Source organism: Hydractinia symbiolongicarpus, chromosome 1, assembly GCF_029227915.1.
Source record: "Hydractinia symbiolongicarpus strain clone_291-10 chromosome 1, HSymV2.1, whole genome shotgun sequence".
In the NCBI taxonomy this organism is placed as follows: Eukaryota; Metazoa; Cnidaria; class Hydrozoa; order Anthoathecata; family Hydractiniidae; genus Hydractinia; species Hydractinia symbiolongicarpus.
In genome coordinates this window covers 3,463,026-3,477,116 of record NC_079875.1, presented here as the reverse complement: position 1 = coordinate 3,477,116, position 14,091 = coordinate 3,463,026, and the positions used below count along the sequence as shown (strand labels likewise).

At 30.4% G+C, this 14,091-nt stretch overlaps 1 protein-coding gene across 1 annotated transcript; it reads right to left on the bottom strand.

Moving 5' to 3' along the window:
- Positions 1-36: 36 nt before the first annotated feature.
- LOC130630574 (glycerol kinase-like) lies at positions 37-13,182 on the bottom strand. Its single transcript, XM_057444121.1, has 16 exons — positions 13,101-13,182; positions 12,484-12,557; positions 9,074-9,252; positions 8,704-8,783; positions 8,463-8,600; positions 7,906-8,015; positions 7,749-7,815; positions 6,785-6,820; positions 5,870-5,937; positions 5,337-5,376; positions 4,981-5,064; positions 4,517-4,692; positions 3,298-3,382; positions 2,724-2,844; positions 827-973; positions 37-160 (listed from the first exon to the last, which is right to left on the bottom strand). Exons 1-16 carry the CDS (start codon positions 13,155-13,157, stop codon positions 96-98), a joined length of 1,527 nt encoding a protein of 508 aa, XP_057300104.1. The 5' UTR covers positions 13,158-13,182; the 3' UTR covers positions 37-95.
- Between the last annotated feature and the right edge of the window lie 909 nt (positions 13,183-14,091).

Genomic DNA, 14,091 nt, shown 5'->3' with positions numbered 1-14,091 from the left:
GTATGAATTTTGGGGACATTTAGAATATATTACAAATTTCTAAAGTTATAATTTGTAGGTATAAAAAATATAATATTTAAAATAAAGAATGAAGTTTAATTTTTCCACGATTTTGATCTTTTAACAGCCTCTTTCCATCTACCATACAATTGACTCCGTTCTAAGAAAGATTAGTATTTGTAACTATTCACTAAGTTCAGTAGATCCTTAATACAATAGTGGATTTCCTGGATTGGATTTCATAAGTAAAGCCTAAAAGCCATGTCCACAAAACAGGTCCACCTATCCCCTATTTGAAATAATTATACACTTTCCCCCCTGATTTTCAGAACATTTTTATGATCTTGTAGACACTGTGGTTCTATTTAACTGAAACAAGTGGACTGCTTAGTTAAAAACAACTGAATCGAGTGAGGTTCTTGAAAATACAAACTTTTTTTAACATTAAAGATTTTTGTAATATTTTGGATTTTGGTAAATTAATAGCTGAAAAAAATACTTATTTTTTTAAAACATGAAAATAAAAACTGAACTTAATTTAATAATATCTATTTAAAAAAAATTATATTTTTTAAAACAACCACAAATTCAATTTACAAGGAAAATTTAAATGAAAAAATTTTAACCTTAAATTAAAATAAAGAAAAAGACAGATAAATTCTTGAACATATTAAACACAAAAAAAAATATTTTAATCGCTGCTTAAAATGTATTGGTATATTACTTTGACAATTGACAGTTTCAACAGTGCTAAACATTTATTATGTCTCAAAAATAATTAATGTTTACATTTACAAAATAATAACACATTAGACAATATTCATACCTGTTTCTGCTAAATTTGGCTTAAAGACATCATACCCAGTCGAATCCGTTGTCTTGGATGCATCTTCCTTCCAGCAATTGATTCCTTCTGCACAGCCTGCTGCAATAGCAGCACCAAGAGCTGTTGTTTCAGCCATCTTTGCTCGCACTGAAATACGAAATAACCTTGTAATCCTTTACATTTTTTATTTAACTAGATTAACTTTTATATTTGTCCTCAGAATTTCAACTTAAGACATTTTAATACACAAAGCTTCCAATATCATTAAATGTTTGGATGATCTACACAAGAATAATAGAAGAACTCTGTCACATAAGTTAAAATGACTACCATCAGGACTTGTTGATCTAAATGCTCTTTCACTCTGGTCAGCAAATGATGGATGGTTTACCAGACATAGCATGACTTGCATTGTGAACATTATACTTGGTAAACTACACCATAACTAAGAGCTTATTTGATGAGTGATTTAAGTGATGGCAACACAGTTTCAATTTTTCTTATCATAAAAATAACTTTACATGGAGCCTGGATCCTTCTTAAGGATTGTTCAAAGTGATAATCATCCTCAATATTGCAAAAATATCATTTTCTGTCCATCTAAATAATCTTCACTTTTTTATAGAAGAATTAGAGATTTCAGACTCTTCTTAATAGTAGGTTCATAAAATGAAACAGGGTATTAATTGTTTTTCTGTAAACATCTTTCCAGGTGATGCATGCCCATAAATTATTACATATTGTTTATATCTAACTGGTGCATGGAAGTGAAAATTTATAATCGTATGCCTGTTGCTTTTATGTACCAAGTGAAAGGTAAAGTTTTACCAATGAATTTATTCAGCAAGTCCATGAATGGTTAGCAACTATGAGATTTTCTTTCAATAGTAAACTACAATGCAGAATGCAAATTATTGATTTCCTCAACTTCCACTTTTTTTTTCAATATATCATCCATGCATTGCCAACCATTAGCTAAGCCAACCATTAGCTATCATGGGCACAGGTGGGCTAGCCATATCCAATCGATCTACTTGTTTGTAATACCCATCATCACTTAACATAATACAGTGTATATACTTTGCAAATCTTTAAATATTTATCAACAGGAGGTTTTTCGTATTTTCCAGAATATAGTAAATATGTCCAATCATTAATTGTTCGTTCACAGGAACGGGGCGTGTATAGCAAAGTGACATCAGTTCGTTCACAGGAACGGTCGTGTATAGCAAAGTGACATCGACTATTTTCTCCTATTCATTTAGTTGTATTTCATGTTAACAGTCCACAATGGATTTTGTGTTTTACACTGTACGTGTTTTTAAACTATGTTTTTATTATTATATTTCTCTTAGTGTGAATCTGATAACGAGACTTTAGGTTTCAAAATAAATTATACTAAATTAATACATTAATAGAAAAGTGTGAAAAATAAGAATATCTAGCTTCAGCTGAAATTTAGGTGTTCTTATAAAAAATGTATATATAAAAACAAAACATAGAGGAAAGGTTTTACTTATTTGTTGAATCAGAAAGACAGATATTATCATTGCTGTTTCGAGAAAGAAACACTTATGCTTTAGTTATCGTGATTGTTTACAACTTCAACAAAATATTATTTTTGTTAAAACAACACAAATGTCATGTCAAAATCTTTTTGATGTGACCATATGAGTTGGTTGGCTCCCATTATATAAGAAAGACAAGTAGAAATCCATATTTAGTTCTGATAGAATGCGATCCATTTGAATAATACTGCTTTAAAATAGATATTTAATATTTTATAGAAGGGTTACCAAAACGAAAAAATGTATTTGGCAAGACTGGTATATATTTAGAAATTTCACTGTTTATTTCATAAACTTAAGAAGATCAAATCAAAAAAAACTCTTCTTACCCACATCTATCCCCAATATATCTGTTTGTAGTTGCATCAGAAAATTATTCACCGTCATTCCACCATCAACTAACAACTGTTTCAGTGGAATACTAGAATCTTTATCCATTGAATCCAAAATCTGCACAAGAAACACTCAAATATGAAAATATGTAATTATATTGGATGGTGTTTAGCACAACCAACAAAAATATATTTCTTACTAAACAACAAAATAAAAAATTATACTATATACATATTGAGCACAATCTTAAAAAAAGGTGTTAAGCAAAACATGAAGTAAAATGAATTTAACAAAGTTTTAAAAATAAATGTAACATCATAGTTAGAGAAATTCTCCTGGATCCATTTCCATTTACAATTGATAAGAAAATAATACTTATACGCTGGGAATAATGGTGTTTACTTAGTCATTGATAGTTTTTTTCCATATGTTAATGATTCTTGCTACCTTAATAATCACTAGCTTTAAATATTATCAATTCTAATAATATTGTAAAAAAATGTTCCTACACAAAGTAGAGTTTTGATCAATCTGTAGGATAATTTTTAGGATAGAGTAGAGATTACTCACCTCTTTAGTTTGGAAACAAACTGCTTCGAGTGTGGCTCTTGCTATATGGGATTTTGTTGTGTACTGTGTAATACCAATAATTATTCTAAAATAAATACTTAAGTTGTATATTATTGTTATTGTTATGTTATGTTATGTTATTGTTGTTGTTATATTATCAATTTAATTTTAGTTAACGATTAGACAAAACTTTGATTTTTTAGGTTTTCTTTAAATTAAATTATCAGATTATAACTGAATAGAAAAACAATACATAATGAAACAATACATAAAAAATCTACCATTGTGGAAAACAAGACAAGACAAAATCGAAATTTATCACCACCGTAATGTCCTTTCATGAACTACCAAAAACTGTGGCAAGTTAGATGTCATTTTGAAAAGCTATGGACAGCCATGAAGGATGACGGCTTGCTTTATTAGTCCTAGCAAATATATGTACGTAAAATATATGTATGTAAAACCTGGGCCTACCAGGGTTAAAGATGGCTTCAAATGGAAATGTATATGCATCTCTTATAGTAGTACAGAGCTTTCATGTGTCTGTGTGACTTTTCCAAAGTTGATTATATTTTTCATAATTTTCTTCAAAAAAGTCTAGGAAACATCACCTATTAAATTGATCTGTAATTTACCAAACTTTAACGTTAAAACAATATTGACGTCAAAGGAAAGTATAGTAAGATTAGTGAAGTCATTGCATTGCACTTTTAAATTCAAGGCTAAATAACTTAAAAACAGTTGGAAATAACTGATATTATCTCCTGTGTAGGTAACTAGGGACTACCTGGGACCAAATTATGACCAGTTTCTTAGTCAGGCTAGGCCAATCCACCCTTTTCCGAACAGACAGATTAATGACGTCATAAAAAAACCTTTAAATCCTTATATCCCTTCAACCGTTTGTCAAAAAAAAACATCATCCTATACATTTTCTTGAACATCATTCCAAGCTCCACATAATAGAGGAAACAGGTAAACAAATTTGTAAAAAAAACATTTTGTGCATATTGGCGAAACATCACTGACGTCATTTGTTATTTTTTTGCCTAAGTGGATTTTTTCAGGGGTCTTACCGACTAGTTAAATTATATAATTATACTTTATAATTATTATAAGAAGTTCTAAACAAAAACCCCAATATAAAAAACTAAATAACAGCCTCTTTTGTTTCCGATATTATTTCTTATTAGAAATAAAAGCAACTTAAATGTATTACCCTCTTGCACTAGTTTCCCAATGAGGTGCAAACAAACCAGAAAAAGCAGGAACAAAATACACATCTCCATTATCAGATACCGATGAGGCCAAGACTTCAGTCTCTCCTGCATTCTGTATTATACCAAGGTTATCACGAAGCCATTTCACAGCAGCACCAGTTATTGCTATGGAGCCCTAAAATGTTTAACCCATGATTATATCTAAAGATTTCCCAAGAAGTACAAATGAAAATACAAAGAGTAAATATTTAAATTAGCAAAGTTGCAATATTAGCAATAGTGATTGCTGTTTTCGTTATTACTGACACAAATTATCTCCCCAAATAATAAATAGCCAAAAGATTATTTTAATCGCAGCCTGTCAATGACAACTTCAGCTGTCAAAATTTAGCCTAAAATAAACATAATAATAATAATAATAATAATAATAAATAAAGGCAAATAAAAAAGGAGTAAAATTTACCTCCAAAGCATATACAGCAGGCTTGCTTGGCCCAAACTTGTAACCAACTGTTGTTAACAACCCATGCTCAGAAAACACTGGACTCTGTAAAACAACTTGATTGTAGTTTTAAAGTAGTTTCATTGCAAAATTTTCAAGTAGAACCACACTTATTAAAAACATACTTGAATTTTATTAAAACATTTTTTTGTGTGCTGATTTTATTCTTCAATAACATCCTTTACAAAACCGAGTAAACATTTTCAGGGTGTGATTCAACTGGAGACATAAAATTTTTAATACACAATGTCTTGTAACTAATAGTCTTTGCATACTTTAAAACTCACAAAGAGAATGATAAGTCTAGAAACACTTACATTTCCAGTGTTATAAAGTAGAAAGTTGCCAGTACCATACCTAATAATCAGAAATAAAATAAAATTTTTTAACTCAAATGGAAATTATTGGTGATGACTATTCACATTATTTATTATCTTTTTCTCTTTTGATGAAGTATCACAACCTTTAATTAGAACAGTTTTAATAGAAAATGAGCTTTAAATTCAGCACAAGTTCAGAACAGCCTTAAAACTGAGAACAATGGATTTTTCCTAATTTAATTTTTTTTATTGTGCTGCAGCTTTTTCTGAATATTTTTAAAGAAAATGGATGTGATACATGAAATACTCATTTTAAGCTTGATAAAACAAAGAACCTGCTTTATATACTGGTCAACAACCTCTTCTGGAAAACAAGGCTTGAATTAGTTGGTTATTGCAGTTGAAATAAGAAGGCTTTGACCATAACAATTATGTCATCAAAACAGCAACTTTCCAATTCCGATTAGGTTAAAAATTTATACACATACCAAATGAATGATGCTGAATATGATAGGTCAGATATGACTTACGTGTTTTTAGCTTCTCCTTGTGCAAAACATTTCTGTCCCACTAGAGCAGCTTGCTGATCACCAAGAATCTGTAAATTTATAATTTATAGTCTTTATACTTAAAATTAGGAAAGGTATAAGTTTACTGTTCCAGTCATTTCCAGCCATTCAAAGTACGCAAAAAAAAATTTATATCAGTTAATTTCACTAGCCAGTTATACCTAACTGCTTGCTAACACATTTTTTATCCAAGTGTGCATATTTGTATTAGAAATTTTGAAATTTTAAAATTTTAAAATTATGATAAAAGATGTTAATCCTTAATAAATCTGGCCCTTAATCAATGCTGGCCACATTTTTACAACCCCATATTTCCATGCTAAATTACACATCTCTGTCTTTTTCTTTCTGATAGCCTTTAAGTTTAGAATAGAATAAATAAGAAATGTTTTGTTTCTTTTTGTTGCAGTTTTTTTTTATCTTTTGCAACCAACTCGCTCAAACTTTTTGTATAGAGAATAGAAACACATGGAGCTTTAAAAAAGATTACTGCACTTGGTTATTTATTAAAATGTACCAAATACAATTGTCTTTTCAAATATATGCCAAGAAATTTTAGTTTATTCAAAACCTATCGTCGTTTGGTATTTCGTATAAAGAATATTTCTTGATAAACAAAACACTTAGGACATAATGGCATCTTTTGGACAACAGCAGATAATCACAGTAATAAGATGCCAAAAATTTTTAATATTTTTGAAACCAAAAATGAAATATGCATTACACTAGGAAATTCTGACGATTCACATAAATTATAGCCTAAGGCAAATATGCACATCAGATTTTGGCTTGGATAAATTATTTAGCTTGTTATTCGTAATAACTACACATTATAACCCCAAAAGTTCTGTGGAAAATAATAGAGAGAAAACTTACACCAGATATTGGAACACCAATGAGTGTGCCTTTACACTAGAAAGGTAATACAGTAATTCTAGAAACATTCACAAATCACAAACCAGAATAGTTACAGATAAGTAAATGAATGGACAAATAAATGAATCGATAAATGAATAAAATGAAAGAATGAAGAAAATTTATCCTTCTACTTAAATTATGTATTAAATTTTATGTACATTATGCAAAAATCCTGTTTGATTTTTTTTGAAAATGACTGTTGGCTAACTCTTGAAATGGCTAACAAGCATCTCCTGATAATAGCTCTGCAGCTGAAAGGCTGTGTGTAGGTGAAAATTGTAGAAAATATGCTAGTCAAAGTCAGAATGGCACTCTTTCTAGTCAAATTGGAGAAAAATCACAGCATTTTTGTTAAAAAAAAAAGAAAAAAAAGAGAACATTTGAGGACTTTTTCATATTTTTCATAGAAATTGAGAATTTTTGAGGAAATTTTCAAGATAATGTAATGAGTAAAGAATAACTTTTTGCTGTGTAGCATCTCTATATATTTTACCAGTTTCGAAAAACTAAAATTGAAAATATTTGAGTTAAACTGTTACAAATCAAATTTCAGAGGAGGCTTGGAGAAGTTTTAAATTGGTAGAATTAAGGACACATTATGAAACAATTAATGTGACAGCCTGTGAAGGTCTAGAAAATAAGAAAATAGACCATGCTGACATTAGCAGGAATTTTCCGAATCTCTGGTTTCAGATCAAACCAAAAAAAACAAGATCCTAAGATCCAAAAGTCTATTGTGAACATTGAAAAGTGAACTTACTCCAACAATTTTAAAGTACTGGGGTCTTATATAAAAAGTCTTCCTTTAAAATAAGAATAAGTTCAATAAAGTTTTGAACAGGAATGTAACTGTAAAATTTGTTTGTGCGCAGATGAAGTAAAAGCAACAACAGAGTTTTAGGTAGCTCATTTACTCACGTACCATATTTCCAAAAATTTCTGAAGAACTTCGTATCTCTGGCAAAATCTCTTTGGGAACATCGAAGAATCTGAAATATTATGTACATGGACCTTAGTCAAAAAAGTCACTGCAACCACATAAAATAACATAGATTTCCAAACTTTCTAAAACAACTGACCTGCACATTGAATCATCCCATTGTAAAGTAGTTATATTCATTAACATTGTCCGACTTGCATTTGTGACATCAGTAGCATAAACTCCACCATTTTTCCCACCTGTCAAATTCTTTTAAAAAACAAGATGAAAATCTCTTTAATTTTAAACAAAAAACAAGTTTAGTTATGAAACCTCCTACACACTAATCTCCTCCACAGGTTACTTGCAACCTTGCAAACTACGTTGCTTTGACAAATATTTGTACAAAAGAAACAAAGTTTTGGTATAGATCGAAAAAACACAGCTCAGATGAGCATTCACACCAAAAAAGTTTTTTCAAAGAGTCAAGGACTAAACATCTTTTTTCAGAAAAATTTCTTTAATTAATTTTCACTGGTCTTCCAAAGACTAGAATGGAACAGATAAAAAATAATTACTTATTTTAGATTTTGTATTCTAATGCAAAATTCATTCCCATGGAACTTTTGTACAAAATAAAAGGTAAGGTCAGTTCAACTTTCAAATTTGTCCCATGAAATAAAATTTGCTTAAATTTTACTCAAACAAATAACCCACCCAAAGCAACCATGTGTCAACTGTTCCAAAACATAAATTGTCTTCTGATAATGCCGTCTGTGCTTCCTTGCAATGATCCAAGATCCATCGTAACTTTACAGCACTAAAGTAGGTTGACAATGGTAAACCGCAAATGTTCTATGAAAGATTAACATAATTATTTGATGTACAGGTTAGTGCCATAGGCTGTGATAAAAAGATAAGACATAGCGGGTAAAATATTGATTAGTTTCTCATTTACTTGAAATGCTGATTGAGATTTATTTTCAGTTTTTTGAATTAGTTCATCAACAGTTTCTCGAGTTCGTCCATCAAGCCAAACTAAAAACAATAAAAAAATTCTGCAATGTTACTACTATGATCAGTAAAAACATAAGCGATAAAAATGCTTAAAGGCGCGTAATCACCCTATAGAAATATTGTTTTCTAAGGAATTATTATATTGTGTTGCATTATTTACACTTAGTGAAAAGGTATCTACATAATAACACAAAATAATCGAGAAGAATGTTGATGGTGGTTATTGATATTGGATACGACAAATTTTTACCTTTTATTATACCTGTTATAATAACCAAGGCAGGAAGAAAACAAAATACAAGAGTTCTTACTAATGGCCGGATAGATGGGTTCGCCGGTTTTTTTATCCCAAACTATCGTAGATTCACGCTGATTAGTAATTCCAATGGCTTTTATGTTTTTAATGTCAACATGTGTGCACTTCTCCAATGTTTTTTCAATGCACAACAACACAGACGATAAAATCTCCTTTGGATCCTGTTGGCACCACCTAAAATTAGTAGATGGCACATACAATGTTAAGCCTGGGTGTATTAAAGAAACTATCTAATTTAGTAACATTGGAAATATCATTAAACCTTCCATAGCTTTTCTAAACAAATCACTGTTGCAAACAATGATGCTTTATTAAACAACACTGAATACAATACCCGGACGTAATGTTCTTGAAAACAATTGTTTTTACTTAGGTTTATTAAATAGCATAACTTGGCAATCATTCTATAGCCAGCGAGCTGCAAAAGTTATTTTTTCAGGTATAAAGGAAAAGTATACAAAAATGCACTCGTATTTTTCATATTGTCCGCATTATGAAACAATCTGGAAATGGTCTAAAAAATTAGAAAATAGGGGCATGCTGGTGTCGGAAAATGTCAGTACTATTTAAGCTTACAGATCTAACCAAATCATTAAAAGTGTGTGGGGTGTTGAAAAACTGTATTTGGGAAAGGTTTTCCACAACCCTGTAGAAAACAATAACCCCAAGTTTGTTTTAGAACATCTTTCAAAAGTTTTATTATAAAACACATTTTACGAGTTCAATTAGCCCCTCAAGAGTGTTTTTTTCAAAAGACAACACAATAAAGAGCGTCTTTGTATTCCCCAATAACAAAGGGAGCTATTAAAAAGTCTACTTAGGATGTTAAATTACCGGAACACGATGGGTGTGTTCTGGTACAGCACGTAAAAAGGTTTTTTAAATAATGCATGTGTTCTACGTCATATTAAAGTTCATCATAATATAACATTACAGACAGATGACCACAAGATGAAAAAGAAAAAAACTTTATCACAATAAGCTTTCACACTTATTTCATATTTACTGCTGATTACTCTAAAGAGCTTAGCTCTTAATTTATTGTTGTCATAATCTTACCCCATTTATTTATTATGACAATGACTTGTTTACATTTACAAAGTCATAACTTTCTTTTTTTTAACACAACGAAGTCTGTAGTCATATGTTTCACTTGCACCTGCACAAAATGTTATCACGATTTTCATTCATAACCGACTGATAGCCTTGTGGTAGAGCGTTTGCTTTCAGTGCGGGAGGTCTTGGGTTCAAACCCCGGCCGAGTCATGCCAGAGACTATAAAAGTGTGAATCTATCCTTTCTGCTTAGCGCTCAGCATGAGAATAGGATTGATATCTTAGGCGGTCGTCTAGTTGAGCGATTGCTGTGCTTCCACGACTTTCGTAGCTCAAATGGGAGCTTTAAATGCGCTAGGACCCCCTTCGCAGGACCCTCGTTGATAGCAGTACCAATAGGAACTGAAGAGGCTATCCTGGGTAAATAACAGTAATAATAATCTATATAATAATACGCCAGTTCCGTGTGTCTGTCTGTCACTTTTGCAAAGTGGATTACATTCTTCAAAATTTTCTTTAACAAATTCTATAAAACATCGCCTATAAAATTGTTCTGTAATTTACCAAACTTTACCGATAAAATAGTATTGACGTCAAAGGAAAGTTAATTAAGATTAGTGAAGCCATTACAATGCACTTAAAACTTTGAGGCCAAATAACTTGGAAACGAGGTGGTGACGTCAATGTTTTTTCACCGCGTGGGTAACTAGGGACAACCTGGGACCAATTTGGGTAAGTTTTCCAAACCTGGGTCCTAAATCCGTTTCGGAATGGACGGTTTGATGACGTCATCAAAAAACCTTTAAACCTTGATATCTCTGCAACCGTTTGTCAAAGATACATGATCATATACATTGTCTTGATCAGCATTTCAAGATCTATACGATGAAGGCAACAGGTATACAAATTTTTTAAAAAAATATATTTATTTTGTATTTGCACTGCTGACGTCAGCAAAAAAACTAAAACAACCTATTTTTCCATTGTCCTTCTGCCTAAGTGGTAACTCCACAGGATTTATCGACTAGTAATAATAATAATAATAATAATAATAATAATAATAATAATAATAATAATAATAATAATAATAATAATAACCTTTATTCAGCATAAGAGAACTTCTGAGGACTGTACAAATAAAACTTTGTTAATTTTAAGATGTTCTTTTCAACTTTGTAATTAACTTCCATGATAATCCTACATCCTTAAATTAAAGTTAAAAATAAAAATTTCTTTTGGTGACAACATTTTTGTAATTTTGTAATTGGCTTTTTTATTTATTAAATTTCCCAGTTGCTCTGTGAGAGAATGCCATACTAATCAATTATAGAATGATTGTGTAATGGATATCAATTAGTCCACCTTTGTAAATTTAATTTGTTTGAAGTTGCATTGAATAAAGCTGATATGTTAAAACAAAGTAGATTAAGGGCTAATTCCAAAACATTTCGATTCAAAAATTTCTATGTGTGCTCTTTTTTTACAGTAGACTATAATTTATGCTTCTTTTTCTGAAATCCTTAAAACACATATGCAACAACAAAAATAACAATAAAGCCCTGTGTTTATTTTGTGCTGGTGTCTATTTTCTCTCCACTTGAAATTAGCAACACACATTATTTATGTTTCTGTCTGTCTGTAACAGGCAAAGTGGATGTGTTCATTATCCTTCGATGTAGCCAAAACTTATGTCTCATATGTTAAATTTTCTGAGGTTACAGCGCAATGTTAATATCACTACTTTAACGTCAATATCTTACTTTAAATTAATGAAGCCATTACAATACACTTAAAACTTTGAGGCCAAATAACTTGGAAACGAGGTGGTGACGTCAGTGGGTAACTAGGGACCACCTGAGACCAATTTGGGTAAGTTTACCAAACCTTGGTCCCAAAATTCGTTTCGGAATGGATTAATAGGTCATCAAAAAAAACTTTAAACCCCAAAATTTCTGCATCCGTTTGTCAAAGATACATGATCCTATACATTTTCTTGATCAGCGTTTCAAGATCTACACAATAGAGGTTTAACATATAACGTTATAGTGTATGTATAAACAGAATTTTTCAGTGGTTAATATAATAAAACTTTTGATAACTTTTTTTTCTATTAATTAACAAGGTTTTGAATATGTTTTTTTGTGGTTGCTGACCTTATCAAAATTCAAATGACGCTTCTTTTTCATTTTTATCCTGCCTCAGTGGATTTTTCCACGGGCTTTAACAACTAATTGGCTAATAATTTGCTAATTCCAAGAGAATTGAGTTAGGTGGTCACGATTTTAATTTCCAAAGCTAGTCACTTGATTAACAGCATCAAAAAACAAAAAAATATCTCCATAATATATACCCTTCCTCTGGATGAATGCTGTGTGTTTCCACTTGATGTGATGCAACAACATCACCAGTTTCAGCAGAAAAGAGCTAAAAAAAATGTAATTGTTATTAAGCTTTTAGTAGTACCATCTAAAATACAAGAACCATTTGAAATTAGAATTTATAATGACCTTGCTAGGTCATTATAAAATAAAAAAAAACGATTGTCAGTAAATGATCTAAAGTAAATTATCTCCTCACAAACATAAACGTAGGTCTGTACTACACAAAATATCAGACCAAAACTGACTTTTAGGTTTAGTCAGAAAATGTCTGACCGTTATTTCTAAGGCTTTAAGCTATTATTTTAATAAGTTTTTGTACATATAATTTTTTTGGTTGTTTTCTATGTTTTATTTTCTAGTTTTAAAATACATTCTAGTAGAACTCATTTTTAAAATCACAACACTTTTATGTCACAAAAAGGAGAAAGTAACTCTAATCATATCGCACCTAACAAATCTTCATAAATTTGTTCTTGTGTGAACTTTAGAAAGCATTACACAAACCAGCTGCAGAAACTTTTATACACAAATTGAGGTTTAAAATTTAACACGATTTAAGGAATCAGTTGAATACTAGAACACTTACCAAAAATCTGCAGCTAGATGTACCTTGATCGATTGCTCCAAGATACGCCATTTTCATAAACAAAATTTTCTAACCTAAGTATATCATACTACTAAAATTTTGAATACTTTTGACAAAATAATTTTGACAGCTCTTTTTAACCATAAAAAATTTCTTTTTTATAAGACCTTGTGTAACTTCATCAACTCAAACCATAACAACTAGTCCATATTATAATACTAAAATTTTCTCAAATAGCAGTACTTATTAAATTTTTATGGTGGCACTTAATACAAATTCTTAATTTAAGATAAGGCTCTTATTAGAGAGCAAGACCTATAAGAGGGTAGCATTCATTGGAGGAAATTTGGTACCTGTTTTCTATTTGTGATCAAATGATTTTTAACAGGTAATAGAAAATTATATTTTTATTTCTTTTTAACTTTCGAATCTAATAACACTCATTTTAAAGTATGTTATATACACAAGCCTTAAGGAGTCCAGATACAACTCAGCATCATATCAGATTTTTGGAAAGATATTTAACAAAAACCCCTCACTTTAAATGACTTATAAATCATTCTGGTTGCTACAGATAAATAGCAACCAAGGTTTTGACACCATTAACCGAATGCAGTGAGGTCCACGCTAACAACCAAGCTGTTTTCCCATGTTTTTCTTGGAAAATGGTTAACTATGTGTTATAAATTCCTAGTCTATATTTCTTTCAACAAATAAAGCAATTGGCTGGCTTTCTTATCTCATAAGGCACACAACAAAGTCCTGAAAGCAAAATAGAAAATAACAGACAAAATTTAACATAACTCAATACAAGATATGAATTTCAGGCTTTACTCCAAACTGAAGCCACAACTCTTTAAAAAGGCTACAATCTAAGTTATTATGTAAACAAAGTTTTGTTTTGAAACTACACTTACTATCGTTACACTTAATATTTACATACACACAAAGAAAGTATGATAAGCAACACAAAAACAACAAAAATAAACCA

Coding starts and splice junctions, on each gene's coding strand:
- LOC130630574 (XM_057444121.1), bottom strand. CDS start 13,157: ATGAAAATGGCGTATCTTGGAGCAATCGATCAAGGTACATCTAGCTGC. Junction 6,821..7,748: donor CAGAAATTTTTGGAAATATG/GTACGTGAGTAA, acceptor TTACCTTTCTAG/TGTAAAGGCACACTCATTGG. Junction 5,065..5,336: donor TACTTTATAACACTGGAAAT/GTAAGTGTTTCT, acceptor GTTGTTTTACAG/AGTCCAGTGTTTTCTGAGCA.